Source organism: Meleagris gallopavo, chromosome 4 (assembly GCF_905368555.1).
Source record: "Meleagris gallopavo chromosome 4, MGAL_WU_HG_1.1, whole genome shotgun sequence".
Classification (NCBI taxonomy): domain Eukaryota; kingdom Metazoa; phylum Chordata; class Aves; order Galliformes; family Phasianidae; genus Meleagris; species Meleagris gallopavo.
In genome coordinates, this window is record NC_139407.1 from 23,249,559 (window position 1) to 23,262,315 (window position 12,757).

At 39.7% G+C, this 12,757-nt stretch overlaps 1 protein-coding gene across 4 annotated transcripts in view; it reads left to right on the forward strand.

Moving 5' to 3' along the window:
• GALNT7 (polypeptide N-acetylgalactosaminyltransferase 7) overlaps positions 1-12,757 on the forward strand; it is a 67,056-nt gene that overhangs the window by 32,491 nt on the left and 21,808 nt on the right. For all 4 annotated transcript variants that reach the window (XR_014882912.1, XR_014882913.1, XM_085222469.1 and 1 more), the window contains exon 3: positions 11,557-11,723. Coding sequence is in view for 2 of the 4 variants with exons in the window: in XM_085222469.1 (XP_085078595.1) it covers positions 11,557-11,723 (167 nt within the window). In the remaining 2 variants the exon portion in view is untranslated. The remainder of the gene's footprint in view (positions 1-11,556; positions 11,724-12,757) is intronic.

Sequence of the window (12,757 nt, forward strand, 5' to 3'; positions counted from 1 at the left end):
TTTGCTTCTATTCACAGCACTGGAGTAGGACTCAGTAGTCTGCTGTTCTTTGAAACCCCAGAGCCCTTTTGTAAAAATCAGTGTCAGACTTTCCTTCATCTGTTTGTTTGATATCAAGGCTTGTCAGCAGTGGTTATACACCACAGTGTTTCGTCAATTTGTGTTGCATTCTTTTGGAAATACTGGGGTTCTCAAAAAAAAAAAAAAAAGTTTCAAAAGCAGTTACACTGTATAAAACACAAATAAAGTAAAGGCTAAAAGCTACTGTGAAGGATCCCTATGTGCTTACTCTGTTTTTGTATTTTTCCCTGGTTATCTGGTGTCCATCACTGTTGGGAGTTTAGTGTGAATGCTTAAGTTACCTTTCCCACTTCTGAAGTGATCGCTCTTTATTTTGATCATCTGTCAGCCCAGCAGGCTTTCTGGCAGACAGCCTATCCTACTTGTGCTGTTTGGAAAAAAATATTTCAATAGTGGCTTTCATGCTTTTGTATAGCTTTCTCAAACTTTTTTTTCCCCCCCCCCATCTTTCTTACTGTTTACGTTCAGTTTGCCTGAATTAGCATTCATTTCTGTTTTCCTTTTTGGATACCACCCAGTTTATTTAAAAAACATCTTCTCACTGCTAACAGCACCTGACTTTTAATCATGTTGCCTTTCCTCATTCCTTTCTAGGCTTTTTATTTATTTATTTATTTAATTACAAGTAGTGGTAAACAACACTCTCAGCTTCTAATATGTTGTCTTCAAGAAAACTCTGAAATGCTACCTGAAAGCATTTTAACAAGTCTACTCAGTCCTTTATAGTTCCCCTTTTCTAAGAGAAAGTGTTGCTGTGACACGTCCTGACATTGAACTTTCAGTCATTGTGGCTACAACTAGAGTGTGGCTCCCAAACAGGTTTATCTTTAGGAGAGCTCAGTGTTGTGCTCAGTGTAGGTTTTGAGTTTGGATTTACCATCTCACTTGGGGCAGTGGAAGTCTCCTGCCTGTGGCTTCTGTGCTTCCAAGTGCTTCAGTTCCTCCTGGCGCATTGTGGTGGATTGCAGAGTCCAACATAGGTGGCTAGTTCTTCCCTCTAGTTGTACTGGTGGTTTCCCTTGTCTACATCTGTGTCAAATCTAAATTCTAGTAATCTTTATACCTGGTTTATTTAATGAAGGCAATCTTCCCTGGATAAAATTAAACAGTGCCAAAAGCCTCACTAATGGATTTAAAACAGGCTACTATTCAATTTTCTCATCCAAGCACTGAGTCTCTGCTTCTTTATTTGCTATTGCCTAGCAGTTTGGTAAATCCAGTTCTCCTCTCCTTCTTTCCACCTGGAAGTAGTAAATAAATGAAATGTCTGTGCCCTCTCAGCCTCACATCTCAGAGTATGGGATACTAAATGAGTCCTCAGGACAAGCTTCTCCTGTTTTCCTTCAACTCTTTTATTTTGTTCTTTGATATAATTAAAGATAGGAAGGACAAAGCAGGCGCAGTGCTGGCCAAAGAGGCTGTGACATTTGGAGCTGTACACAAAAGCCTAACTGAAGAGATCTCTGGTCGCAAAATTAGTTTTTTTAATTCAATAGGTTTAAAATAAAGACCTAAGTGAGTTGATTATCCCTCTTAGAAATCTGATTTCTGTGTGCTTGCATGATTTCTGTGGTTAACTGTTAAATCAATGAAAATGTTCTTTCTTAACTTCTTATGGAAAACAGTAGTTCTATGGCTATGTAAGCAGAATAATATTCCCAGTATGTTTAAAAAAAAAAACAAAAAAAAAAAGTGTGTTGTCACCATGCATTGGCCACCTCCTGACTAGGAAGAGCCAAACTGCATTTTGCTTTTTTGTCATTGTCCTAAGTGAATTTTTACCTTATGCTTTTTATCCCCAGAGGCTGTCCTTAGTAGCTAGTTTGCTGAGGGAGAAAGCATTTAATTGGAGCTGGGAGCTTTTTACAGTCAGGCACAATGATGTGCCATTGGTTGAATCACACCAGCTGTTCTCAGACACTTTCTTTCTCGTGTATTTGGAAATAGCCATTTGGCCAAATTGTAACACCTGAAATCATGAGCTTTTCTTGGCAGATGCTAGGGAACATTTAAGTAGTGACTTCCTTGTGAAAGAGAATCAAAAAAGCTGAGAAATCTACACTGTGGACAAAAGTGCTGATGAGTATGAATATGGAGCTCTGAGAAGAGGCTGTATGGCACACGGCTCATTACAAAAGTTGCACCTGGTTATACAAGACCAAAACAATGCTAGCTGTTCCAAAGAACCTGCATTTCATATTGCTGCAAAAAATACATATCTACAGTGCATGAATTGCAGTAGTCTTTCTTGGCAATTTATTTTCTCTCGAAAGCACTAAGAAGCAATGCAGGGTTTACTTGATCAAGTCTGTTTTCATAATGGAAAATCACCATCCATACTGGTGTATTTTGGCAGGCTGAAGTCACACTCGTACTTAGGATTGAAATTTAGGTGGAGAAGCACTCATTAAGTCCACTGTAAGTGGAGCTGTTTGAAACTCCCTATTTGTCCTGTTAACTGACTTTGTTTACTGCAGAGCCCTAAAGCCAGGGATATTCACAGTGCTGGTCAGATTTCTGCTGGGTAATTAACTGTGTTGTCTGTAAGTAAGGGTGAATGCTCAATGTTCTTTGCTCAGGTTGATGTGCTGTTATCTCACCCATAGAAGACTTGCTTGCAAATCATTCTTACTGAGTCAGAGGGTTTTAGTCCTAGGACTCTGTTTGTGCTTGGCTGTTTTTGACAGCCTCTTTTAACAGGCATTGTAGGAATTGTACCTTGAGTAGTTTGACTGCAAGAGGAAGCATTATGACTCTTTGTGAACGTTTATGACATGAGACAAATTAATCTCTTCCTGATTTTTTTATTTCAGTATTACAGTAGATAACTGCTGTCTGTTCACCAGTATAAGCCAGAATCTCAAATGCATTATCCACACAATCTGTCAGTCTTGTTGTGACAAAATAATTTTTTTTTTTTCCTTTTCTGGATTATCTGGCTGTTTTTGTTGTTGTTGTTTTTTTTTTTTCATTTTCCTTTTTAATGACATAGATGCTGTTACAGGACGTGCCTTCTGGGCCATTAAAACTCATACTTGAATAATTGGATCTGTTGTTTTGGATCACCATTTTACTTCAAGCAGAATTGCTGATAAGCTTTTGTAGAAAAACCTGAAAAAGTAACTCTTCCTTGTGTGAGTACAATCTTTTGTGCAGAAATGTATTTTTCAACAACTGTTTCTGCATCTCCCAACATTCTGTAATACAGTTTTTTGTTCAAAAGTGAACAAGGATTGGCTTGTTTATAAAATCATAAATGAAGTTTTGAAAGACGTTCATTCTATATTTTTATTATTATTTTTAGTATATGCAGAGGAGGGAATTCTTGCCAAAAATAAAGACTTCTGAGTTTACTTAAGGATATATACCTAGAGCTATGTTTTAGCGAACCAAAGCAAAACTTATTATTTTTCTTATCATAGTTTGATGGTGGTATCTTGGATGCTTTAGCTGGTCCAAGTGCTATTGAAAATACCAAATGCTACAGCAAACTCTTAGTGCTGACTTGAGTTTAAAAAATATCAAAATCTTCAGTTATAAACAACACTGAAGACATGAGATGAGGTAGATGAATCCTTGCTGCTTATCAGAATTAGGTGGTCTTTTTACTCTGTGTGAAAAATAGAAGTTTACTATTTTCTTTTACAATGGTTAGCTGTCAGATGAATCTTTTCATAGCTAAGGAGATGGAATAGAAAAGCTCTACAGTGAAGCCTGCTTTCTTCAGGAATTTGATTAGTAGCTTCATTATAGCACTGTGCAAATTACGTACTTGATACTATTATATGAAATAAGCTTTCAGTAATTACTGTTGGTATCAGCGTCATTGGAAATGGAGCACTAGGGACTTGGTTTCATTTCACATAGTGCCTTCGCAACAATCGGTGGTACGCTGTACCTGTTTGTAGCCAAGAAGGCCACTTCAACAGCATGCCCAACAACCTTTGTGTGCTTTACTGAGCGCTGGGGCTGAGGTAAGTGCATCAGAGTGGTCAAACAAAGTGGAGAAGCCCAGCTTGTGCCCGGTGGGCCGCCAGCTGCCTCACTCCTGACAAGGCTCCTGAAAGAAAAAGTATTTAAAGGGTAATAGGGAATGTACTGTCAGCATCTCCTTGTGGTCAGGAAAGGTTTGAATTTCAGGCTTCATACTTTTAGAAAATCCTTATTTTTATTTTAAACGGTTCAGGTCCTGGAAGTGAAAAATAGAGTGAAGATGGATCCTGTTTTTCTTTAATGTCAGCTGCCAGCATTTCAAATTCTAAGTTTCAACTGAAAAATAGTTGAGCCAAATGGAGGAAGCATTCTGTCAAATGAATAGTAATCTGAATGCAAAAAGATAATTGAACTTCTTATGCTCTATCTTGTTCCTGCTAATTAGAAACGTACTATCTAAGAGCTTTTAAATTAACTGATGTAAAATAAATTGTAATTCAGCCCATCTGAGCCTGGACAGGAACTTTGAGGTTTGACGTCTGGTGTGGTAGAGATGAAGTATTTTCTTGGGATTGAGCCCCAAGCTTTTCATAGCCTTTTGCTTATTGTATTAGGTAACACCTGTCAGTGTTTGATAAATCCAAAATTATGCATAGTCTGAATTCTTTTGAGCTTTACATAGGCAAATATGTCAAGCGACCACTTCCTAAAGCAGTGCATACCCAAGCAGAAAAATGATGGGAATTGCCGTAATGCATTAGCTTCTTAGCAGCATTTTCTGACAAATCATTGCTGGCTGCTGCAGAGGAGAGAGGAAGGTAGAGGGCAACAAACAGCTTTCGTGTAATCAACCTGCAGAAATGCCTCCTTCTGCCTGGTGGCTGGCTCTTGCTGTCTGTCTCCTCACTGCGGTATTGCTCAGCGTGCCACTGTTCTGCAGGGGGACTTGAGAAACACTGGAAAATGCTGTGTTGAGCTGCAGATCTGCAGTGCCATAAAACAGTACAGCTCTAATTTGGAAGGTGAAAATGATCTGTCGAATGTCATAGAAAAAACAAGCTGAGGACAGCTATGGGCACAACATGAAACAGGAGCCTTCAGCAGAGGAAGGGGGGTTTGGCTCCCTGTCTCTGTAAGGCAGCTTCCCCCAGGGAAGGGAATTTATTTCTGGCTTCACTGTCCTGCCCTGATGTATTTACTGCTTATCCTTCTTCAGTATTGTGAAAGTGATACTATGGGCAAGATTGCTGTGATTAAAAAGGCGGCAAGATTTATTCTTTTCACTTTGCCGTTAGCACCAGCGTTGGCACTCTGTACAAACCTGGTCATGAATTAGAGTTGTGATGTTTTAAGAGGCATGATAGCAAGTACAGCTTGTGCTTCCAGGGGCACCAGAATTGAAACTCAGTCACATAGCCTTGCAGGTTGCTTCCAGAATGGAATCATACGGAGCCTATAGCTGTTATCAAAATAGGAAATGCTGTTTTGGCATAGGTCTAAGCTGTTAAAAAGTATGTAAGAGTGGTTTTGCTGTTGCATGCTGAAGGCAAAAAAAACACCACCTAGCTCTCCTCAACTGATGGCCATTTGTTCACTTCTCTATAACTCCTGTTTTGTAAGTTAACTCATACAGTTTTGTATTGATGTAGATGATGCATAAAAATACCCTGTAATGATTAATAAGTAACAAATACAATATGAACAATAGATTTACGTAGCTATTTACTGCAATAGTCATAATAAATCGATGACTTAAAACAGCAAGCAGTCCTGAATTCAGAATGAAGCTATGTAAACAGCATGCTGTCCACTGAACCTCTTTGTCCTTACAAGATAAGAACTGATCTTATGAGAAATGGAAGCTGCAAATGGAAGCAGAGCTCCTTACTTCTTGTTAGGCTCTGCTAGCATTAAAGCCACTCAGAGAGAAAAATGCATTGCTATCAAACAATTAACATAGGTGATAATTGATATTACTATGAATCTCATACACTTTTCAACATGAAATATAACTTAAAATACAATTTTAAATTGTGAACAGCTTTATATTCCTGCAAAATTGAGTTTAGAGCTTTATTGTCAATTACAATTTTAGGATAATTTAATGATTTAATACAAATGCTACCAATACAAATTGAGACCTTCAGCATTTCACTGATTTAGGAGTTTGAAAGGGGACTGACTTGAGGGTCTCAGGAGTTTTCTGGAAGCACTCACAGTAGACAGCAACAGCTATCTGCTGGTCCAAGTACACAAGCACAGTTCTCTGAAATCAGGGACCTGGTGTGCTTTTGCAAAACACAGGTGCTAGTTAGATAGCTGACCTGAGGGACAATAGTATTGGAAAGGTAAACTGGTTGTAGCCACATATTCTTACTTTTTTCTGGAGTTGAGATGCTTGCATGCTAGAGAATGGAGGAATTCAGGACGACATGAGAAGCATTTCAGTTAGCTCAAGATCTCAAATTGTCCTTTATCTGTCTGATTGGGGCTCACTCTTAAGTCACTGTCACCGTGCTGTCATCATTTGTTGCTTATATTTTTTATTTCATGGCTGGAGCATTCTTTCAGGAGGAGCAGTGAACAGCCTACATCTGCAAGTCTGGTGGTTGCTATCAGGGGAAGTTAAGGGATTATCCATGCCTTCGACCAGGCAAGCAATCACTTCTGCAGGACATCGTCAAGGGCAAGTTAGTAAGTAGGGCACTAAGCTGAGAGAGCAGGAATTTCCGCAAGCTAAGGAGTGTTTCAGCCCAGCTGAACAAGTAGGTTCTTGTACAGAGGCATTCCCTGGAGAAGATGTCTTCTGCTGTGGCTGGCATGCCACCTCTCCTGGGATGGAGGAGGTAAAGGGATGGTGGGTGGTGCTGCTTCCTTGCAGCAGGGGTTGGAAGGAGAGCAGAAATAATTCACATGGTTAGTATATTGGCTAATGGTCAGAGGAAGCATTGCTCACTCTGTTTCCATTAGATCACTGCTGTATCTTTTGAAAGTTACTTCTTGTTTCAGTCACCATTCCACCCATGCTTTCATTTGGTGATACAGTCCTTGTTTGGGAGCAGGAAGTTTTCACTTGTGGACTGGTCCGAAGGTGTTGATTCCATTCACCTATGGATTCCCTCTAGAAAGAAAGCAAAAAAACCTGCTCCTCTCTGTGACATTGCTGAGAAAGCTGTGTACTGTCTTTCACGGATGTGTTCACTTCTGCTTGTGCTTGCCCCGTACGAGAACTCCTTATGGGGAGGTCAGGAAAAGTGACGCAGAGAGCTGCAATGACCTCTCCCCTCAGCTCAGTAAGAATTTCAACTATTTGTTCTAGATGAGCTGTCTTGGTTCCCAGCTTATCACAGCTGACCTGTGGGCTGCAGCTGAATGGGCACCAGGGCAGAGGCTGCACCCTGCAGTGTATGGGCAGGACAGAGCACTAGGGATGAAACTGGAGGCTGAAGCGCATTTAAATCCTCTTTGTCACAGAGCTTTCTGTGCTTTGAACCTTCCCTGTGCCTGATTTCAATAGCAGCTTTTGTCTGGATGCCCATACCTACTTGATTTCTTTGGTCTTCTAAAACTGAAGCATGAGCTTGGAAATGTAAATATTTTACTTCCCTTTCTGATGTTTAAAATTCACAGGTAGACTAGTACTGTAAAATTCAGCCTCAGATGCATGGAACATGTGTGGTTTCCTGGTGTTTGGTTTGCCAACCACTGGATGTCACTGCTGCCTCACAGAAGGTTCTCCCAGCTCCTTTTCGATGGGTTTGGACAAACGAGTGGAGGCTTTTGGGTTGTCACTCAAATAATTGCCCACTCACGTTTCTTGGAAGAAATGCCACATCGATTATAATATACATTAATTGCTAATATCTAAAGTAAACCTCTAATTCCCAGTGCAAGGTGAGAGGCAAGGTTGTGCTGTAAATTATTGCAGCCTGCAGAAGCTTGTGTGAGTGATGAGTCAGTGTGCTGACTGTCCAATAAGTGAAATCAAGTCTCTGGAAAAAAGCATGATTTAGAAGTATAAATGTAACATTTTTACGACTTACAAATGGCACATTTTGCAACACATGATTTTTCAAATTTAAAAAGTGAAATGTACTGACAGATTCGAGGAGATTAAGTTGGATATGTAGCAAAAAAAAAAAAACTTTTCTAGAACTCTGGCTTTATGTTTTGAAAATATATTAAATACAGATTTAAAAAAATGCAAACAAATTGCTCACAGATGTGGTTCTGAATTCAAGCTTTTATAAAAGGGTCGCTAAGATGATCAGAGGGCTGGAGCACCTCTCCTGTGAAGAAAGGTTGAGGGAACTGGGCTTGTTTAGCTTGGAGAACAGAAGGCTCTGGGGAGACCTCATTGTGGCTTTCCAGTACTTAAAAAGGAGCATATAAACAGGAGGGGGAACAGCTGTTTACAAGGGTAGATAGTGATAGGACAAGGGGGAATGGTTTTAAACTGAGACGTGGGAGGTTTAGGTTAGATATTAGGAGGAAGTTTTTCACTCAGAGGGTGGTGACACATTGGAACAGGTTGCCCAAGGAGGTTGCAGATGCCCCATCCCTGGAGCCATTCAAGGCCAGGCTGGATGTGGCTCTGGGCAGCCTGGTTTAGTGGTTGGCAATCCTACCCGTGGCAGGGGGTTGAAACTAGATGATCTTTGAGGTCCTTTTCAACCCAGGCCATTCTATCTTTCTATGATAATGCATTTGGGTTTTTTTAAATACGGTGAATTACTTACTGCCTCTCATTATGAGAGGAAAAAAGCTCATGGAAAATTCTGGCTTGTTGGAATATTCATTTTGTTTGAAGGCAGTCTGAAATGTCACAACTGTCTTTAACTGGATGAAAAGAAAAAAAAAAGTTTTCTGTCATAATGTTTGAAGATGCAGGTCAGCAGCACTGGAGGCAAAATTTTCCTCTTTCTACATAGTTCTTGAACAGCGCTGAGCTGGCACTCTGATTTTGAATATGTAATGCTGTTTTCCTGCATTCTAATATACCTGTGCCACTAAAATTAATCCAGATGAATATGTATTCATAAAACAGAAAATGATTCTGTTATTAATCTGCTATTAAACACACAATGGAAAATCTTCCCTGAACCAGCTGACTTCACTCCCCTGGGCAGCATAGCCCTTTTATCTCTGCAAATAGCTACGCAAGGCATTGGCAGCCTAAGTGCTGCTGCTGAAGATTGAAGTGCTGCAACTTGTAATCAACTGAAATCTTTGTGAGGAATTTGTGAAAGGAATACATGAGTCACCTGATCTGTTTGAATAAAAAAAAAAAAGGCCATCTAGCACCTGTGTGTTGGTAGCTATGAATGTGATTAGCTGCAGCTACTTCAGGCATACTTCAGGCATTGAGGTGGAGGCTTTTAGATATTTAGATGTACATCTGGAGATCGTGCTGTTGCAGGGGTTGCATCAAGCCTGACTGAGAAAGAAAATGCCTGATCAGATAGCTCTTAGTTATAGAGGGATTTCATTTGGTAATTTTCGTTTCCCAGGGAGCAAAATGAATAGCCTGTTCCGACCAATTTTAGTTTTCTTTCTGGTGCATGAGGAATATGCATTGACCTTTTTAAGTATATAGAGAAATATAACTGTGGAAGTTTCAGTGTTTCCATTTGTCAAGAATAATTGTTTAATATATGATGGATATATTTGAAAAGTCGAATTCTCTCTAGTAGAGATTTTTCCTGCTAAAAGATGAAAAAAAGAATAATATCCTTCATCTTTTGCTTATTGAAATTTAAAGCACTACGTCTCTGTAATAAATAGAACAAATGAATAAATTTATTCTCAGAAAGAGTGGTGAGGTCTTGGAGCAGGCAGCCCAGGGAGGTGATGGAGTCACTGTCCCTGCAGGTCTTCAAGAAAAGGGTGGATGTGGCACTGAAGGACATGGTCTGGAGTGGTCACAGGCATGGACTGATGGTTAGACTAGAAGATCTTAGTGATTTTTCCAGCCTTAATGACTCCATGATTCTATGATTTGGAAAAGGGGCTGATTATCAAGTAGGAAAACTTCAAGCTATAGGAGTCTCTGGGCAGGTTGTAGTTAGGAAGACTGAATAATCTCATTTAGGGATGTAGCTGAGGAAGGGAACAGTTGCAAAACAGAAGTATCGTTGATTACTATGATTTAATGAACGTTGAAAAGTGTGGCTGAATTACTTGCATTGCTTGCTTCTAAATCATCTGTAATTCTTCGGGGGAAGAAAAAAAGCAGACCTTCCAGACATTTTGTGTCACCACTTTGTAGTGGACAAAAATGCAAAGGGCGTAAAAAAAGGTGTTAGTGCCATTATATTCATTTACTTGCTTGTCCTTTTTCTCGATCTTCAGTGCTTGTATTATAGGCTATTGCCCTTATAAACTTCATCAGCAGGAACAGGATTCAAAGACAGTGATGTTATTTAGGGAACGCACAGGCACAAAGTTTGGCACAAATCTTACAGGAGAGAAGAACAAGGGGATGTATGTTTTTTCTGAGAGCGTAGTGAAATTGAAATGTTGAATGTTTGAAGTGGATGCAGAAAAGCTTTTCATGGCACGCTGAGTTGGAATTTAGTGGTGCAGAGTTCTGCTGAAGGACTTAGAAGGAACTGGCATAGGAAATAGTCGCATTTCCAGTGTCACTCTCTAAGACATAAGAAAGATAAGAATAAGTAAGAAAGATATTATAGCCAGATAGAGGCTTGACTGAGCCTGTCTCTTGAATGTCCATCCAATGCATTTGTAGGGATGTAAACTGTTTGTTTCAATCAAAATGTGCTATTTATTAATGTGAAAGCATTTATTATCAAACCTTAAATAGGCGTTACATTTTCAAATAAGCCATAACTTCTAAAATGAAGTGGCCCTTCAGGGCATGGTTTCTCTCTTTATTTCTTTGAGTTTTCCACATAATTGTGCTATGTGTTCTAAAACTATGGACAGTTGCACAGATTGGGCCAAGGTTGTTGCTTTTGTGTGTCAGGTGAAACATGTAACTGCATTTTGAGCAGAGGAAGGGAAAGCTAAATGTGACCTTTCTTTTAGCTGCGTTTGTTATACCTGAAAGTTTAAATATAAATAATGAAGATCCCTTCTTGTCTGCATAAAGCCAATAGAAGTGCTTTACAGGCAAAAACAAGGCAGGAAAAAAGCATGTCTATTACACTAAGTGATCCAAATGCTTAGCCCACCCTAAATCATGGTATTTTAAGGACATTCTGGCAGCCGCAGTTTGGTGCAGCCTTGCAGCACTCCCTTGCAGCATGGTGCTGGCAGCAGGGATGTGCAGAGCCTCGCACCTTCGCACACGGTCATGGAGGGAGCAGTTGTTCGGCAGCTCCATTCCACTCTCCTGTGGGAGGAAAAAGGCCTTGCTTTCTGAAGCGGGCTGCTGCTCAGGCCTCGTGCCACTGCTTGAACTGTAGTGCAATTTACATCCTCGTTCTCTTCTGTCTGAAAGACAGCCCTGAGTGAAGATGCACTGTGGAAAGGTGTTGTACATCACAATGTCAAAACCAATGCAATTAAATCTTTTCACAGATGCAAATACTGGCATTATGATGAAAACCTGCTCACCTCCAGCGTTGTCATTGTCTTCCATAATGAAGGGTGGTCCACGCTGATGAGGACGGTTCACAGCGTCATTAAGAGAACACCTAGGAAGTACTTGGCAGAAATTGTGCTGATCGATGACTTCAGCAACAAAGGTATGTTGGAGTATTAATATACTGCTTGCAGAAAAGGCAGATGCATTGTTTAAAATTAGTTTTCTTTTGATTTATTACCTGCTGTGGACTGAGTTGACTGCAAGGAAAGCAAGCTGATTCTTCAGTCTTTTCAGCAAGGGAAGGCTCTTTTCCAGCGAGCTGCTTTCGTGAAGGTGACAATCCTTTCTGTGCAGTCAGTTGCTTGAAAGACAGAGCTTGTGTTACTTCTCTCCTGCAGCTGTGGAGGAGTATGTAAGAGGCTGCTGGGAGAACAGGTCCCTCTCTCAGCTCTTGTGAAAACAAAGTTTTGAGAGTATTGAAGGAGTTTGTGTTTAACCTGTTACGAATAATTCATTCCCTTATTCTGTAGAGGAATCCAAATTCCTCTTCTTTTTTTTTTTTTTAAACTAAAATAAAAATTTATCTAAGGCAATTCATTTTCACTATCTTTTTCATTTTTCAACATCCTTTAGCACTTGTTGAAGTGGTTGTTTCTTAGGGCGGTGAGGGAGCTAAGAATTTAAGCACATGTTGAATTCTGCCTTTCTTCGAGACTTGCATATTGATTCAGAAGTCCAGAGATTTTCTGCTTCCTTTGTAATATACAGCCTTAGTTTATATTGATAATGTATGCACTTTTGTGTGATTCTTAGAAATATAAACATACAGTGACTTTTTTTCCTCTTATGGTGGTATCTTAGGGGCTAATACAAATTCACATACAGAGAATTGAAATATGACTATAAAGTGATTGGTATAGAGGAAATCACCTTTTTTCAACTTGGTGCTGTACTTTGAAATTTATTTTTAAAAATGCGATCGTTTTTTGCAAGATTTTATTGCTGCCTAGCTTTCTGATGGAAGTTGACAGAATAGTTGCCTAAGTAAGAACATTTTATACACACAAGAAGCGTATTCTTGTTACTGAGAGAGTGCTTAGACATCAATTACTGCCTCTGACTTTCTCTTTTCAAACAAACTACTTGATTTCTTTGTCACTTGTCTTGTATAGCAGTACGTCTGCCTCACCCCCA